This window comes from Saccharomyces cerevisiae, chromosome IV (assembly GCF_000146045.2).
Source record: "Saccharomyces cerevisiae S288C chromosome IV, complete sequence".
NCBI classification, from domain to species: domain Eukaryota; kingdom Fungi; phylum Ascomycota; class Saccharomycetes; order Saccharomycetales; family Saccharomycetaceae; genus Saccharomyces; species Saccharomyces cerevisiae.
Window position 1 is genome coordinate 840,469 of NC_001136.10, and position 17,577 is coordinate 858,045.

General features: G+C 37.1%; 12 protein-coding genes across 12 annotated transcripts; 5 read left to right on the forward strand and 7 right to left on the reverse strand.

The window, feature by feature from the left end:
- Positions 1-135: 135 nt before the first annotated feature.
- Positions 136-1,527, reverse strand: RVB1 (RuvB family ATP-dependent DNA helicase pontin; the record flags this gene model as incomplete). Its single annotated transcript, NM_001180498.1, has 1 exon — positions 136-1,527. One exon carries the CDS (start codon positions 1,525-1,527, stop codon positions 136-138), a length of 1,392 nt encoding a protein of 463 aa, NP_010476.1.
- A 341-nt stretch (positions 1,528-1,868) lies between these two features.
- Positions 1,869-2,981, forward strand: HST4 (NAD-dependent histone deacetylase HST4; the record flags this gene model as incomplete). Its single annotated transcript, NM_001180499.3, has 1 exon — positions 1,869-2,981. The coding sequence occupies one exon, from the start codon at positions 1,869-1,871 to the stop codon at positions 2,979-2,981; it is 1,113 nt and encodes a 370-aa protein (NP_010477.3).
- A 119-nt stretch (positions 2,982-3,100) lies between these two features.
- NUP42 (FG-nucleoporin NUP42) lies at positions 3,101-4,393 on the reverse strand (the record flags this gene model as incomplete). The annotated part of the gene is made up of 1 exon (NM_001180500.3): positions 3,101-4,393. One exon carries the CDS (start codon positions 4,391-4,393, stop codon positions 3,101-3,103), a length of 1,293 nt encoding a protein of 430 aa, NP_010478.3.
- Positions 4,394-5,483: 1,090 nt separating this feature from the next.
- MSS116 (ATP-dependent RNA helicase) lies at positions 5,484-7,478 on the reverse strand (the record flags this gene model as incomplete). The annotated part of the gene is made up of 1 exon (NM_001180502.1): positions 5,484-7,478. One exon carries the CDS (start codon positions 7,476-7,478, stop codon positions 5,484-5,486), a length of 1,995 nt encoding a protein of 664 aa, NP_010480.1.
- Positions 7,479-7,602: 124 nt separating this feature from the next.
- Positions 7,603-7,755, forward strand: YDR194W-A (uncharacterized protein; the record flags this gene model as incomplete). Its single annotated transcript, NM_001184546.1, has 1 exon — positions 7,603-7,755. The coding sequence occupies one exon, from the start codon at positions 7,603-7,605 to the stop codon at positions 7,753-7,755; it is 153 nt and encodes a 50-aa protein (NP_878064.1).
- Positions 7,756-8,130: 375 nt separating this feature from the next.
- REF2 (RNA-processing protein REF2) lies at positions 8,131-9,732 on the forward strand (the record flags this gene model as incomplete). Its single annotated transcript, NM_001180503.3, has 1 exon — positions 8,131-9,732. The coding sequence occupies one exon, from the start codon at positions 8,131-8,133 to the stop codon at positions 9,730-9,732; it is 1,602 nt and encodes a 533-aa protein (NP_010481.3).
- Positions 9,733-9,805: 73 nt separating this feature from the next.
- On the reverse strand, positions 9,806-10,531 carry CAB5 (putative dephospho-CoA kinase; the record flags this gene model as incomplete). The annotated part of the gene is made up of 1 exon (NM_001180504.3): positions 9,806-10,531. One exon carries the CDS (start codon positions 10,529-10,531, stop codon positions 9,806-9,808), a length of 726 nt encoding a protein of 241 aa, NP_010482.3.
- Positions 10,532-10,759: 228 nt separating this feature from the next.
- On the forward strand, positions 10,760-11,929 carry CBS2 (Cbs2p; the record flags this gene model as incomplete). Its single annotated transcript, NM_001180505.1, has 1 exon — positions 10,760-11,929. The coding sequence occupies one exon, from the start codon at positions 10,760-10,762 to the stop codon at positions 11,927-11,929; it is 1,170 nt and encodes a 389-aa protein (NP_010483.1).
- Positions 11,930-12,064: 135 nt separating this feature from the next.
- Positions 12,065-13,504, reverse strand: RKM2 (protein-lysine N-methyltransferase; the record flags this gene model as incomplete). The annotated part of the gene is made up of 1 exon (NM_001180506.1): positions 12,065-13,504. The coding sequence occupies one exon, from the start codon at positions 13,502-13,504 to the stop codon at positions 12,065-12,067; it is 1,440 nt and encodes a 479-aa protein (NP_010484.1).
- A 306-nt stretch (positions 13,505-13,810) lies between these two features.
- VPS64 (Vps64p) lies at positions 13,811-15,625 on the reverse strand (the record flags this gene model as incomplete). The annotated part of the gene is made up of 1 exon (NM_001180508.3): positions 13,811-15,625. One exon carries the CDS (start codon positions 15,623-15,625, stop codon positions 13,811-13,813), a length of 1,815 nt encoding a protein of 604 aa, NP_010486.3.
- A 223-nt stretch (positions 15,626-15,848) lies between these two features.
- On the forward strand, positions 15,849-16,346 carry SPC19 (Spc19p; the record flags this gene model as incomplete). Its single annotated transcript, NM_001180509.3, has 1 exon — positions 15,849-16,346. The coding sequence occupies one exon, from the start codon at positions 15,849-15,851 to the stop codon at positions 16,344-16,346; it is 498 nt and encodes a 165-aa protein (NP_010487.3).
- Positions 16,347-16,429: 83 nt separating this feature from the next.
- On the reverse strand, positions 16,430-17,485 carry RAV2 (Rav2p; the record flags this gene model as incomplete). Its single annotated transcript, NM_001180510.1, has 1 exon — positions 16,430-17,485. The coding sequence occupies one exon, from the start codon at positions 17,483-17,485 to the stop codon at positions 16,430-16,432; it is 1,056 nt and encodes a 351-aa protein (NP_010488.1).
- Between the last annotated feature and the right edge of the window lie 92 nt (positions 17,486-17,577).

Genomic DNA, 17,577 nt, shown 5'->3' on the forward strand with positions numbered 1-17,577 from the left:
TGTGTAGTAAGTAAAAGGAAAAATAGAAATTTTTGCTCAAAAATAACGGTCCCATTTTGATACAATGTTTTTGGTTTAGTGATTTGCGTAATATTTATTTTTATTTATGAAATGTGCTTTAGGCTTTCTTCACTGTTACAAATAATTTGCGGAAGTTTCTAAAATCTTTGTTGACCTTTTGGCATCCAAAAACAGCAATTTGGCTTCATTAACGTCATTAACAACAATTTCCTTACGATTGCTTGTTTGTGCTAGGATACCACATGGTGCCAATAATTGTAAAGCGTAACGTAACGAAGTTTCTGTACCCATCGTGGCTAAAAGGTCCAATGCGCTACTTTCTACTTGCAATCTTTCAACGGTAGCTCTTCTCTCTATAATGGTACGGATCTCGTCCTTGTCATATGGTAATGTACGAACAATTAACAATCTATCGATCAAATCAGGTGGCACACCATGTGGTGATATCACATCCTCAGTGCCACGGACTGTAGTCATGCCCCTATTAGAAGCCAATACAACAACGGGGGCGATATTAGATTCAAGCGCTTTGTTCAAATACGTGAATATTTCAATGTCTAGCATATTAACTTCATCAATGAACAAAACACCTGGAATAAGTTCTGCGACACCTTGATCAATATATTTAGCAACAACTTTATTCACCTCTTGTCTTAATTTCTCGGTTATTTCAGTCTTCTTAGGTTTGAGCAACTGGCCCATCATTGATATGACATCTTGACCACCTTGTGGTCTTGCGTTTGCAACATCCAAATCGTGCAAGGTAACATCTTGTACAATTTCCTTTTTCTTATGCACTTCGCCTTTTGGCAATGGTACGTATTCCTCAGTTTCCAAATCAAATTCAGTAGCGTATGCATCAGATCTGCCAACTCGCTTAACTGCACCGGTGTTGGCCTCTATATAAATGACATCACCAATACTAACCTTTTCTCTTTGAATACTTTCATATATCGTTGGGTCTAATCTTAGTGTCTTGGTACCCTTGGCAGACTTGAGCCCGACAATTACATGTGAGATAGTTTTACCATATCCGCCCAACGGATTCTCTGCGTCTTCAGGGGTTAGTTCTGTCACTTCACCCTCATAAACTTCCTTAGTTTCTTTGATTCTTAACCCAATTGCTCTTCTAAAATTTTCCATTAGGGTTTCTGTTTTTTTGACCTCCACGGAATATAATTCGCTACCAACAAGAGGACAGAATGGAACTTTTGGGCCTAACTCTTGTGAAATGGCGAGAGCCAATGCTGTCTTACCTGTAGAAGGACCACCAGCTAATAGGATAGCTCTACCTGACATTTTTTTAGCCTTGATTAAATCTACAATTACACCGCACGCTTCACGAGCTTCTATTTGTCCAACAAACCCTCCTTCAACCCTCTTGGCCACACCACTTTCATCCAGACCTAAACCTTTAATATGTGTATGTGCCGCAGTTCTCGTAACTGCACCAGAATTACTGCTGTTTACGCCAGGATTTTCTTTGACTTCACTGATAGCGACCATATTTACTCAATTATTTTAACGTTCAAAATATTCAGGCCCAGAACTTAACAGCCTTCAATACGTACTCTTAAATGAATCCATCTCTTCTTCATCACCACGATGTATCTTTTGTTTTGCCATATTCTTCCTTGAACAAAATTGAAAAATTTTAAAAAACCTCTCCATTACCCGCAGAGCACGTGAGCAAAAAATCAATTACGTTTCCTAAAAGGGGAAAACAGCAACTTTAGTGACATGTTAGAATATTTAGCAAGCAAGGTTGTGGAAAAGCTTAGGAATTACATACTTTAGAGCAACAACTGTATTTTAAAACTGTAAATAATACTAAGCAGAACCACAAAATGAAGCAAAAATTTGTACTACCGATCACCCCACCAAGTACGGCGGAAAAGAAGCCTCAAACAGAAAACCGTTGCAATGAGAATTTGAAGCCTAGAAGATTGCTACCGCAATTGAAAAAAAGTGTCCGTAACAGGAAACCTAGACTGTCATATAGGCCTGAGTTAAACTCTGTGTTTGATCTGGATGCGTACGTGGATTCGACACACTTGTCCAAATCCCAACGCCATCATATGGACCGCGACGCCGGTTTTATTAGCTATGCTCTGAATTATAGCAAAAGAATGGTTGTAGTCAGCGGGGCAGGTATATCTGTTGCCGCTGGTATACCGGATTTTAGATCCAGTGAAGGGATTTTCTCTACTGTGAACGGCGGCTCTGGGAAAGATTTGTTTGACTACAATCGTGTGTATGGCGACGAATCAATGAGTTTGAAATTTAATCAGTTAATGGTGTCATTGTTCAGATTATCCAAGAATTGCCAACCTACAAAATTTCATGAAATGCTCAATGAGTTTGCTAGGGATGGCAGGCTATTGAGACTGTACACGCAGAATATTGACGGTTTAGATACACAATTACCTCATTTATCAACTAATGTGCCTCTGGCGAAGCCAATACCCAGTACAGTACAATTACACGGAAGCATAAAACACATGGAATGCAATAAATGTCTGAATATCAAACCTTTTGACCCTGAACTGTTCAAATGCGACGACAAATTTGATTCTCGGACTGAAATCATACCGTCATGTCCACAATGTGAAGAATATGAAACAGTTAGAAAAATGGCAGGCTTAAGATCTACTGGTGTGGGCAAGTTGCGTCCAAGAGTAATTTTATACAATGAGGTCCACCCTGAAGGTGATTTTATCGGTGAAATTGCCAATAATGACTTAAAGAAAAGAATTGATTGTTTGATTATTGTTGGAACGAGTTTGAAGATTCCCGGAGTGAAAAATATTTGCAGGCAGTTTGCGGCCAAAGTCCATGCAAACAGGGGTATTGTGTTATATTTAAACACCAGTATGCCGCCTAAGAATGTGCTAGACTCTTTGAAATTTGTAGACCTAGTTGTACTGGGAGATTGTCAGCATGTTACCTCATTATTATAGAAAGTATTTGTCCTACCAAAAAAGGTTGGAGATAAAATTAATGCATTTTTCATTAGATATATATATATATTCATATATATTGTTTAAGTTACCATTTTGTATGTTTTTCTTTGACCTTACTATGCAACCAATGCAGGTGGTGGAGGTATATCAGGGACAAGGCCTAGTTCAAACTTGTTTGCTCTGAATATTTTCAGTGTTTCCTCTGCGAGATCGGCCAATTCTAGAATACCGTCCTTTTCAGAAGATAACCCTTGAACAAATCTAATTTTTCCGGTGGCCGTATTAGCGTTGACATTAGTAGCATTCATCTGTTGTTGTCCAAATCCAAAAGAGGTTGCGTTACCATTGCTCTTCAAACTTATGTTCGGATCTGTGTTTGGCATTGTTTGCCCAAATGAAGGGTTCGATTGCGAGACTTTGTTGGCATCGTTTTGTGGTGTAATTCCGAATGAAAACCCTTTATTACCAAAAGAAGATTGAAAGTTGCCATTGGTATTTTTATTGAGGTTAGAAGCAGAACCAAAGGTGCCCCCAGAACCTCCGCTAAAAGGAGATTGATTATTCGTCGTTCCGAATGCGCTACTGCCCACGTTATTGTTGTTGTTAGCTTTGGAGGTTGTAGTACCAAACGGCGAAGAACCAGCGCCTGCTCCGCTCTGTAGATTACTAAAAGGTGATTTGTTATTACTATTAGTTCCAAATGTGCCAAATGGGGATACTCCTGTCCCACTGCTTGTACTTGTATTTTGAATAGTACCAAATGGCGACTGGGTATTAGTAGCTGCGCCGAAAGTCGGTTTGCCAAACGCTGACGATGTAGATGATGCATTTTGTGATGCGTTTTGTTGCAGTGAACCAAAAGGAGAAGTTGTGGTCAAGGGCGTGTTTGACGCAGCACCAAATGCGGAGTTATTACTATTACTAACCGAACTAGAAGGGATAGCAGTTTTGTTCGCTCCAAAAGCTGGTTGACCAAATGCAGAGCCCATTGAGCCAGGACTTTTACCAAAAGGATTACTTGTCGCCGCCATAGCACCAAAACCTGTTGATCCAAATGACGGTGCTCCAAATGCTGACGTAGTAGAAGGCGGATTAACATTGATGGGGGCGCTAGAACCAAATGCTGGTGCTCCAAATGCTGACGGTTTAGCCGCATTACTGGTGTTCCCAAAAGCGCTAATTGACGTATTGCCAGTATTGCCTGTATTGGTACCAAACTGGGGCATTCCAAATGCTGAAGTGGTGGTTCCTCCTGTCATTGTGTTTGCTGTTCCAAAACTAGGTCTTCCAAATGCACTTCCTCCCATGTTATTGGTACTAGCAGCATTATTTGTGAAAGGGTTGATACCACTTGTATTAGAAAGATTAGGCTTAGCACCCGACGTGAATGGGTTACCGAAAGCTGACATTACAGTTGAGTCGTTGCTCGGGTCGAAATTTAATGATAGCTTGATGAGCTTTTGCGTTAAAGTACAACAGTTCAGTGTTATAGTACTTTAAACATTGTGCGCTCATCTATTGATTCACTATTTTTTTTCAAATACCTTGCACCCTCAGTCGGCGTGTTTCTTGATATGCAGAATTAATATATTTCTAGATGTCAGTATATTAAGGTTAGCCCTTTGAAACGTATTATGATGTCGTTACCTTCAGCGTCGTGGTTTAGGTTTCATGTCTTGTCCTCTCGCGAATACTTTTATTTCGAAGCTAATTTACTATATAAAGAAGGTTGAAATCGCATGATAAGCTAAACAGCGTAAATAGAATTGCCGGAGCAAAATTCGTATAAGACATAATTTCCCTCCAGGCCGTAGCCAGATTAATGCTCAGTACACTGTAAAGAATTTTTTGTTTATTTTTAAGATAAGACAAGATGTCATTGATATTATTGCTAGATCACTAACAAATGGTATTTATTGATTTTTCTTTCGCAGAGCGGCACTTTAACTAGGATTTAATCATAAAAAAAAAAGTGATTGACACTGTTATTCAGTTCTGGACTATCGTATAGACTATTTTCATTGTTAATAGGCTCAGCTGTTCATAAAATATGTGAAAATTTTTCAACGATTACCAAGCCCACGATTGTCTCGTTGGCAATATTCAGAATGAAGTTTTCGTAATATGGCTATGTCCGTGATCAATCGCCTAAGACACCCTGACTTTTCAAGTAAATTCTCAAAAGCTTTCTTCCATCCGTTTAAATAAGAATTACAATGTTAGAATTACTTTTCCTTTGAGAGGAGGAAGAGCGAAAGTAAGAATGGAGGTACCGGTCGTAAATAAGCATTGACGAATAAATATACCAGTAGGATCTTCGTATAGTTATCATTTTAAGAGAATAGGAGAAGAAAAAAAATTTTTGTTTAATATTTATATACTAGGTATTTACACGTGAAAGTATTGAATCAAGATGGGGTCTAAAATACAGGCGTCTTAATAGAGGAATTGTTATTTAAAATACAACCCACATCTCTTGGTCCTCCTTTTTTATCTTTTCTAATATATGTTGCTGTTTCTACTGGAGTAATTATTTTTATCATTACTACGGGAGAATGAGCGTCTATTGTTGTTGCTGCGTCTAAACGGTTCGTCATCGTAATCTCTATTTTGGCTCCTATTATTATAGTTTTTGTTGCCTCTGAAAGAAATTTCTGAATCATCATCATAATCGTAGGACTTGTTATTTCCATCTCTACTACTATAGTCTCTAATTTCAAACATTGCCTTACCAATTGGACTACGGCTCAAACCTAATTTATCTAAAAACCTTCTGGATACTGGAATCTTTAATTGAGGATCATTTAACAGTACACCATAAGTGGAAGCAATTTCAGGAAGTATGCGCCTTTCAGAAAACCTGTATTCCTTGATACAGGATCTGTAGGATGAGATTAAACTTATTACAATATCTGATATGTCTTCCGGTTCTTCGGTCACTGCCTCTAGGACCTCAGATTTTATTTCTTCACTGGGCTCATATTTTTCTTGTTTGGCAATGACTATATTTTTTGCATCTTCCAACTCTCTAACAAATGGCAATTCATCTTTACAAATGAATAGCACAGAAGATCCTTCTTTCCCACTTCTGGCTGTTCTACCAATTCTATGAATATAATTAGCCAACTCAGATGGAACACCAATTTGCAAAACTTCGTGGACGTTTGGGAAATCCATACCACGGGCTCCCACATCCGTACAAACCAAAATACCGGATTCATCTTTTTTGAATCTTTTAACTAAACTTGTTCTTTTATTTTGAGTAATTTTACCATGAAATTCCAAAATTGGTAAATCTTTCTTAAATTCATTCTTTAAAATACTGCACAAAAAGGATGTGAATTTAACAGTTGGTGCAAAAATAATGGCTTTGTAATTAGAATCTCTTTCCTTTATTTGTTTCTTTATATGCTCCACAGCAGCAAATATACTATTGGCAAACTTTTCTGAAATGACGACAGACTGATCAATTCTTTCATGTGCTTCAGGTTCATTCTTATCTACTGTGTCTAAAAAGAGACATTCTTTTTTATTCATGATATTGTTTGCCAACTTTTGTACTTTGTCGTCCAGAGTAGCAGAGAACAACAAAGTCTTGATATTATCGGCTGATTTGGAGTTCTTTTCATTTAAAATACCAGAAATAGTTTCTAAATCATCCCTGAATCCAATTTCTAGCAATCTGTCAGCTTCATCTAGCACTTTGTAATCTACGAACCTAAAAAATTTGTTGGAGTATTTTTCCAAAACATCAATCAATCTCCCTGGAGTGGCAATTACAATGTTTGGTCTCAACTTATTCATTTTATTCATAGCTGCCCTGAAGTCAGTACCACCAACTAAAGAGACACAAGCGTACTTTTTCAAGCCATAATTCATATCGTGGATTTTTTTCACCTCTGCTTCGATTTGCAAGGCCAAATCTCTTGTTGGTGCGACAATAACAGCTTTTACCATATATTGAGAATCGAACTTCGTATTTATCAAATGCTGGAAAATTGGAATCAAGAAGGCAAATGTCTTACCTGTACCGGTTTTAGCTCTTGCGATAACATCATGGTCTTCACTGGATAATATTGGTTTGATAGTCTTTTGCTGTACAGGAGTTAAACCGGGAAATTCCATCCTGGTAATGGCTTTATGTATTTCTTTATCAAGGACTCCTTCCTCCAGTAAAGAGTCCAGCGTTACTTCTTTACTATTATCTTCTTTTGGGACGTGAATTAGTTTGGAAAAAGTGGTCTTATCAAAGTGCACTTCATCATCGTCTTCTCTAGACCTTGTCCTTGGGCGAGAATTGAAACGGGAGTTTCTATACCTGTTACTGTTGTTGTTTCTCTGATTCCTACCAAAATTTCTTTGATCTCTGTTTCCATCATTGTATAATCTTCTTGAAACAGCCCAAGTAATATGGTTGCAATTCGAGAGAGCTGCTAATAAATTTCTGCTTGCAAGAACAGGTGTGCGACCTTTTATCAATATAGAGGTCAACATTTATCAGCCTAACGTGCAACTCTGGTATTTTCTTGCCACTCTGAGACACCATAGTGGCCATCAATACTTCCCTTCTTTTTATAGGAAAATTTTATTCTTTCTATAATATCACTACAGACGGAGAATGAAACAGATGATGATTGAAGCATCCATAAGTAAAGACACTTTGAGGTTGCTAATTTGCTTTTTTGAAATAAAACAGTGCCATATATCACTCCAGCCTACTTGTTATTATCAGAATTGGGTACGGTATTCATCTATATATTACCAGTTGTAAATCACGATATATCACGATACACGACTCTCCGGCGCCAGCGTTTTTCGTCAGTTTTTCTCAAGGCGGTATAAAAAATCGATGATATTCGATTGAGGCACTTGTTAACAAGCATACACTGTTGGAGGCAGAACAAAACAAGCATAACTCTTTTGTACTGTATTGTACTCTACCGCTCTGTATCACGTCGGCACACCAACGGTTTCTTTTGGCGGGTCTATTATATATATTATATATACTTTTATCAAGACATCGTGTGAGTAAGTGAGGTTAAAGCTCAAAAACCTACAAGCAAAGGCACAAGGAAATCGAAAGGACCAAGAAAGGAAAAGAAAAGAAACGATACGATAAGTAAAGACACTGTGGAAGAATTGAACAATGTCAGCACCTGTTCCTCAATTAGTAAATATTTCTCATGCCTTGCAAGCTTCCACTATCCAGCAAATTCGTTTGGATATGGTAGATTTTAATAAAGATTGCAAATTATCTTCCATTCAACTGGCAAGAATTGACAAGTATATCGATTCTTTGCAAGCGGCTTTGAATCAGTTTACCAAAGATAACTTGCACATAGAACGGAAGGAAAAGAACGTGACTGAAGCAGATATACAGCTGTATTCTGGCTTAAAATCAATGTATCTAGATTATTTGAACCAGCTAATTAAACTAAAGCATGAGAAACAACACCACTCTACACCGCCCATCGCTAATGATGTCTCCCTGGACTTCTTCGTTAACCAATTGCCTAAGTTTTCTCCCGAGGAAAGGAAAAATTACATTGACAATTTAATCCTGAATAAAAATAGCCATAATCGATTATCTAAAATGGATGGTCTGGTAGATGCAGTCATCAATTTATGCGTCTTGGATACTTCCGTTGCTGAAAATGTACGATCCTATATGAAATTATTAGATACATTGGGTTTCCAAAAGGGTTCGAATAGTACTGGTACAAAGGCCAACCTCAAAAAGAAATTGGCTAGTTCGAAAGCAAAGATAAAGGATTCAGAAAAAGAAAAGGAGAAGGAGAAGGATAAATCAAAAGTCAAGATGAAAACTAAATTAAAACCTTCTCCTTTGCTCAATAACGATGACAAAAATTCTTCTCCATCGCCTACTGCATCTACCTCTTCAATGAAGAAATTGAAGTCGGGTTTATTCAATAAAAATGAAGCTAAGTCTACAGAATCTCTACCTACTTCTTCCAAGAAAAAACTATCATTTTCTAAATATCTGAACAAGGATGACGCAGATATGACCAAGCTTGGGACTAAACGGTCAATAGATGTGGATTTCAAAGTCAACCCCGAAGCATCCACGGTGGCTTCTAATATCATATCTTCGTCAACGTCAGGATCGTCAACCACAACGGTAGCGACTCCTGCTTCTTCAGAAGAGCCCTTAAAAAAAAAAACCAAAATATCCGTGCAAGACTCTAATGTACAATCGATTTTGAGAAATGGTAAACCGAAAAAAGCACGCATAAGTAGCATCAAATTTTTGGATGATTCCCAACTAATAAAAGTTTACGGTGACGATCTACCGAACCAAGGGCTACAAGTTTCTCCTACTCAATTGAAAAAAATTCTGAAACCATTCAAGGAGGGGGAACCGAAGGAAATTATATTGTTCGAGGATATGTCAATCAAATTAAAACCTCTTGATTTGATGTTTCTGAAGAACACAAACAGTGATGACTATATGGATATATCCGAGACTAAAGGTGGCCCAATACATTGTGAAACAAGGACCCCGTTGATCTATAGAAAAAATTTCAATCATTTCAACCCGGACTTGAATAAAAGGCCGCCAAGAGAACCCATAGAATTCGACTTAAATGGAAATACGAACTCAACCCCGACTATAGCAAAGGCTTTCGGTAAAAATAGTTTATTACTAAGGAAGGACAGAGGTGGTTTGCCATACAAGCATGTCCCCATAGTAAAAAGAAATAAATATCCTCCAAGACCAGTACACTAAGCTATGACATGCTGATACATAAACATGTAGTATATATACTCATTTTATATAATGTAATTATAAGATATCAACCTTATACCGCTGAAGACTTTTTATTTTGAAGTTTTTTCATCAGTAATCTGGACATGACGATGCTACTGGCACTTACGGCCCCAAAAGGTGGGAAATACTCCAAAACAGTTCTTAATTTACTAGGTTGGATTTTTTTTACAACACTTTCAATCTGTTCGTATAAGTCAACCAATGTGCTGTTATTTTGTAGGATATAGTCAGATCTTGCCATCCTTTCTTCAGTGCTCATTTGACTATTTAGCCTGTTTTTTGCATCTTCTTCACTAAGTTCAGGATTTCTTGTCATTAATCTTTCTAGTTGCAATTCTTGCGTACAAATTACGCTTACAGTCACTCCGCATATTGAATCCAGATTTCCTTCAAATAAGAGTGGCACATCCAATACACACATTCTATATCCCTTCAAGTAATAGTAGCCAATTTCTTTGAACATTGCATACCTGATTGCAGGATGTGTTATCCCATTCAAGGCTTGCAAATCTTCTTTATGACTAAAAACCCATTTCCCTAGGGCTTCACGATTTAAATGCCCATCCTCCAATAATAAATTCGGTATTTTGTCCTTGAAGTATAACACAATTTGATCATAAGCATTCTGTCCTGGTTCGACCACTTGTCTAGCAATCTTGTCCGCATCAACAATGGGTAGTTTGTATTTGTCTCTGAGTCTTCTCGACACTGTGCTCTTACCACAAGCGATCCCACCTGTCAATCCCACTACCAGCATATTTTAATTGTGGCTATCTGACAACTTTCACTGAGCTTTTAATTTGGACCGTTATTATTGTGCCATGTATTCTCCCCATCCCCATTCTAGGTAAAACAAGGGTAAGAACAAAAATTTAAAAAAAAAAAAATAGAAAAAACCTTTGCATATATTTGGGTCTGCCTAATTCATCTAAAGCATATTTCAATTACAACCACGCAAAGGATTAAAAAAATCCAGAATACGATAATGTCAAGCTCAATACCTAGAGTTTACTCTCTAGGGAACTCAGCCATGACGTACTTACTAGCATTGAGAATTGCACAACTCCCGAGTCAACCAAAGGTTCCATCAGTTGTTCTTCTTTTAAACGACCAGAAGAAACTGAATAGATTCCTCAATAATGACTCTAAAATTATTGTTAAATCGAGTAACAACAATAAAGAAACTTATCATAGACAGTTTATGGCATCTTGTGTCCCGCCCATTCTAAGCAATGGTGAAATTGCACCAATTGAAAATTTAATTGTCTCAGATCCCTCTTCGAAATTTATCACTGCCCAACTTTCTAAATACAATAAATCTTTGAGACCCGAAACCAACATTCTGTTTTTGAATCCAAGCTTAAATCTATTGGAACATTTGCATAGATATCGATGGCGCTTTGATGAGGCAAGACCAAACTTGTTCATGGGCTTTACAACACCAGTTGACGTTGGGACCATACATCAAGAATTTCAACTGTCTCTCAAAGTGAAAGGAAGGATACAATTTCATATTGCAAAGATTGATGGTTTTCCTCGAATGAGTAGTACTGGTAAAAGTGCGAGTCTTTCTCTAAGAGGTGACAGGCAGAAAAATGAAAAAGAAAATAATGCGTTTTATAAGTTGTTTAGAGAAATTTCCAGGCTACGATCTGGAATAGGTTCCGATCTAGTTAGTTTTGATCTGCATGTTCATGGTTTCCAGGATTTGTTCTTCACTGAACTGGAGAAATTGATATTGGAGAGTTGTACCGAGCCATTATTGGCAGTATATGATTGCGTATATAAAAAGGAACTTTTGAAAATCCCCGGAGCACAAGATATAATAAAAAAGTTGATTAGTGAGCAGCTGTCAATTATCGATCGATCCTACCCGTCACTAAACACCAACCCAAACTATTCTGTAATCTTTGACAAGGAGAGAATATTTAGCTTGGTGATGAGAGATCTAGAAGTTAATGGGCACAAGCGCGCTAAGTTGGCCCAATCTTTAAATCAATTGAATCAAACGAACATTAATGAACTTAACGGATTTTTTGTTTCTCTTGGTAAGTACAAAAAATGTAACTGCAAGTGGAATGATATACTTCTGACTTTAATAAAAGGGAAACAGTTTATTACTAAGCAAAAAGCACTAGATTATCATTACCTGTGAAGAAATTTCATGTATATACAATAGATATTCCTAAATTTTCATATATGAATGGCTGCTGCGCACATGTACTTGCGAAGAGAAGCATGGGCACTGGCACTTCCGAATTTAAAGTTATTTCTTGGACTTTACAAATACCTATGATTGCAGGTCTTGTAAGTGTTGTGTAAGTATTTTTATATACCCTTTGTATATGGTAATTAAGTTTTGTAAGCAGAGGTTATTCTCAAGATTAGATACTTTTTCTGTCAACTCGCTAAGCGTCTTTGTATATTTTGCAGTTAAGGAGACCAATAATTCTTTTAAAACTGAAGAGATTTTTGGCTTGAAGTAATCTTCTGATATGTAACCTTCAATGAATTTTCGAACCCTCCTTTCATCCCTCGTCACATAATAGTTCAATGCTACGAATATCCTATAACTGATATCAGTCTCATTGATAGTGTAATCTCCCCAATAATCATGTTCCAATAGAAACGTTTTTACCTCCTTTTTGTCGTCGTCTATTAGTTCAATAATTTCGTCAGATATGTCTAAGTAGTTCCATTTGTTTCCGTCTACCACAAATCCATACTCGTTCAGTAAAAAATCATTTGAGTGTGCACCATAATTCAAAAAGAGCTCCTCGTTAATGTTGTCATAGAGGTGATCGCCGCATCTAATGGTAAATTGTCCAATTCCAATGATGTTTTCTCCTTCTGACCTCAACTGAGGACTTAACTGAGGATAGCAGTGCAAATCCGACTCACAAATGTGGTTCATGAAATCGACATACGGCACTAAAGTGAAATTGCTTGGGGAGTCCTCTATTTTCAACGGAATCTTCGCATAAAGACATCTTGAGTTTATAATAAAATAAACATGTACAAAAAGGGAGAATAACTCATCACTAGTAAATTTATCAGAATTTTTCGTACAGCTTAAGGAGCCGTAAATTTCATTCCATTTCAAAACCACCTCTGAAATGGTTTCCCAATCTTCTCTGACAAGGCCACTAATTCTTGCCATATGCTTTCGTGAGGCAGCAGGGAGATATTCAATCAGTGAATGGTAACGTGAATTGGGATCACAGTTCCAAATGGCTGGGATTGATCGCAGCTCCTCCATTGAGGGCCATACATCAAAGAATGGTTTCCAATCTGAGTAGATTTCATTGTGAGTCCATTTTGGCAATAGAAAATTTTCAACCAATATATAAAATGATACCAATTGAAATGATGATAAACTTAACAAAAACTCTTTCGATAATTCGGAATATAATCCATATCTAGGATCGGCCCAGGCTTTATTTTCCGCTTCAATAATATTGTCCTCATAATTGATTGGCTTTCTATCGATTGTGATACCAGGAATATTCAGCTCTTTATTAAACTTTGAAATATGATAGAGGATAGTGTGAAAATTTAGTTGCTTCGAGCTCGGTACTGATACAATGATATCGTTTTTTCTTATCGAACCGTGACTGAGGACGATCCCTCTGCCAGTTTCTGGCGATTCACAGATGCTGATGTTTGGTGCTATATAAAACTTATCTGATTTTTTCAGCCATGTTAGCAAGACATCAACCTTTCCTTCCATTCGCAATTTACTATGTAACTTTTTTGTAGATATTTATTCAAAATCTGTATCTTCGACAATCTTGAGACTATAGGTGATGAGTAGACGCATCCAGTTTTAGCTTGAGTTCCCGAATTTTTTTTTAATTTTACTTAATCAAGAAATCTTGAAAAAATGAAAAAAAAGAGTGTGGATCAGAATTGCAAAACAATATTCAAAGTATATGGAATATGTGCTTATTTATAATATATGGTTTTTCTCATTTCTACAGGACAAGCCCTGTTTTTGCTTTGTAGATTATGCTTGTAGTATTTTTCTTCTTTCGAGTTATTGTGGCAATTGCTTAACGGCCGTCGCAACTAAACCGAATGAAATGGCAACTACTCCAAAGAGCATTCCCTTACTAACTCTTGTTCTCTTGCCTTCGACGACTCCTAGTTCTTCAGTGCTTATTAATGTATCTTCGGTATCCTTTTTTTCTTCTCTTGAATCATTTTGTTTTACTTTAGCGTTATTGTCATTGTTAATACCACCATTAAAATTGCTTTGTGTTAAAACTAAATTTTTTCCCCTCTCTTCTTCTATTTGAAGGTTCAGCTCTCTTAATTCACTTTCGAGCTCCTGTAGCTTTTCATGGTTTTGTTTTTCCTTCAAGCTACATGCAGATTTTACTTTATTATTTTGTTGTTTGATTTCTTTTAATTGATCTTCCGATTCTTTGAGTAGCGCATCATTATTTTCTGATAGAGTTTTTTGTAAAGCCGTGCTCAGTTTCAGTAAATGCTTTTCATTCATATCAATCATGTGCTTATTGATGAAATCAAGGTTTATCGTATAGTTTTGCATAAAGTTTTGCATGGAATGTAATTTTTCCAGCTCTTGTTTTTCTAAGGACAGCTCAGTAGTCAAAGTTTTTATCATATTTATCAAATTTATGCTTGTACCTGCTGAATTGTTGATAAAAATTCCACTGAGAACCTCAGTTTCTGGACCTAAAATATCATCATCTAATTCTGAGTTATTAATATCTCCAAACATAGCTGCCTCAAAGGCTGCCCTTTGAGCCGTTGTTGCAGATGTTACACCAGCTTCGGTATAATTTTCCTTTAAATGAGATCGTATTGGAATGTGTTGATTATGATGACCTCTGTCTATCTTTATTCCGTTTATATTAGTGGAGTTCCCATTATTCTTATTAGTATGATCTTGTTTTTTCATCACCAAATTTGTGGGATCAGATACAGTGTTCATTAAGGGAATTACTGAAATCTCTTCCACATACGCACTGATTTTTCTATGTTCAAACTTTGAGTCAATATCAGTTCCCAAATCCACAGTATCACCAACTTTTAATTCTACATCATTTTGGCGTATTTTAACCCCATTAACAAATGTCCCATTGCTGGACTTTAGATCGCGAATATATATCTTTCCTGATGTAGGATCACAACTGAGACAAGCGTGATTTCTGGAAAGAACTCTTGAGTCAAAATTTCCGTTATCTGGTCTAACTTGTTGCGAAAATAAATCTCTTTTCGATCCTGAATTATTCTTGTTTACGCTATTGGTAACTGGTCGACCTAATTTAAGTCCGTCAGGTTTAAATGGTACAACAAGAAACTTGGTCTCAAAAGTTGCATTTAAGGATTTGAGTATAATAATATGTGTATGCTTCTTACGGGGTGATCCAGTTCTAAATAATGTCTCAGTTGAACCATTTTGGAATTTCGATAATTCGTCCAGTGCCGGTGGAGATACGGCTTCTACAGGAATTGTTACTTGTCCAGCCGGTGTTGGGTCTATTGAATTGTCATTTTGATCCTGACTTTGATTTTCAAATGGAGAACGGATTTTGTTGGCTAATATTGGGGATAATTGTTGCTGTTGTGAAACTTGATGGACGGAAGGTGGAGATGAAGCGGTAGGCAACAAATCTAAGCCTGGTGGTATGGTATACTGATCTATATCGACATTTGAACGGGATCCACTGCTTCTCGAGTTTGATCTAGCTCTTCCCATGGGCCTCTTAGGCGGTGACGTTTCTGGCGTCTTTGTCATTCCCTGCGAATTCGATTGATCCCTAACATAGGGAGAATGTTGCAGTTGCGGAGGGGGCCGTCTTCTTTTTTCCAGTTCTACCATGCCAAGAATTTACAGTTGTCTTCCTTCCTTCTAATTTCCAGTTGGTGAGACTGGTGACTATCCGTGGGGTCCGGATTGCGATTTACTTTCATTATGTATTTATTATTGGCGATTATAAAGTTTGTTTTCACAGGGCGTAGTAGTTAGCAACAATGAAAATGAATAATAAACAGATCACAGACGCATATATCTGTGTACGAATTGAAGGATAGGCAAAATAACCATGACAGATGCTTTGGAACAGAGCGTCCTTGCGTTGGAGGGAACAGTTTCAGTATTGAAGGATTCTGTGGAGTCTTTAAAATGTGCAAATGAGCCAAGCACGAACCTTGCATCGACAATGTTGCAAACCAAAAGGGTTTTCCGTTTAGTTCCCGAATATGATGTTGAAAGATCAAAATTAGATTTGATTGAAGAGGTAGAACCGCTGGTTAGGACTCTGGGCGATAAGTTACGTAAATCTATGGGTAGAATGCAAAGGGAACTCGATACTTTGCAGCAAACTTATGAATTAAACGATTTAAGGCTAAAGAAGAACATTAGTATGGATGACGATGATGCTCTGAATAGTCCAGACATGGGTCAAGAATACGAAGGCAGAGACGCGGACGACGTGGTTATGATGGCATCTTCTACTAATGAGGAATTGGAAGAATTGAAGAAACTAAAGGAAAAGAAGAAGCAACTGGAGAATAAGTTGGAAATACTCAAACAGAAATAGTTAGAAGTTTATTTTTTAAAGCATCCATTTATCTCTTTATCCAGTTTGTATTATAAATTATTGTTAATGTTATCGCTAGTAGATTACTTATATGTACTTAACTGTTTGCTAGCTACCAAATTTGCTTGATGGTTCGCCATCGAAGCTTTGAGACTGTTCAATTTGGCGCTTATACTGATCAAAGTTGGATCACTTGTAGATACTATTAACTTTTCACATTCCATGACTACCCTATTATCGAAAGTAACGCCCCTTCTTAATAATTCCTGAGCTTCTGGAAGTGTTATAGCTTCACTTTGAAAAGAAGAAATTATGTGGTTAAGTAATGTGGAATCCTGGACTTGTACACCGTTTTCTGAGAGGATCTTAGATAAAGTTTTGTTTCTTTCATTTGTCACTTGATTTCTTATTTGGTCGCAAAATGACCTGCCAGTTTTACTATCAATCTCGCACCAAGGTTTTTTAGTCACCTTAATTAGATTTCGTAGTTCTATGCAAAGCTCATTCCTACAAAGCGTAAGTTCCAGTCCTAGGATGTGAGCTGTGGATTCGCAGACTGAGTAACAATCCTGGAACATTTCCTTCATAGCAAAGTTGTTATCTTCTGGGAATACCAGGTCTCTAGGAGGATTTTGTAAAAGTATTAGAGAATGGTTCAAAAGTTCCATGGCCACGCCAAATTTGGATACGAATTCGCTGACATCTGTAGCTACTTGAAGTTGATTCAGTATTTCCAAAATATTTTTCAAGTGCGTCATTATCTTACTGAATTGAATAAGTAAGAAATTCAGTCCCGTATTCATTCGGAACATAACTTGTTTACCCCTTTGAAATTGTGGGAATCTGACAACAATGTGAAAGTCAACAATGTATTGGCCTTGTCTTGTGATAACACCCTTTACCGTCGGAGAGTCGTTTTGTTTGTTACTTTCGTTGGGAATACCATTAGATACAGGCATTTTGAATATTTGGTCACTCTCTAGCATCTCTAGGCATTTAGAAAAGTTGTCAATAATGTTGGGTAATTGCGGTTTGACGATTTCTTCGATGAGCCAGGAGCATTCTTTTACGGCATCCTTAAAGTTGTCGTATTTATCTTCTGCACCAAATCTATCATTTGGAAACAAATCAACACTCATATTGCTTTTCGAGCACTTCCACTGTGTGCTTGATCAGATACTATAATTTTGTAATTCACTCAACCCCGAATTGCTCCATTCAGTATATATAC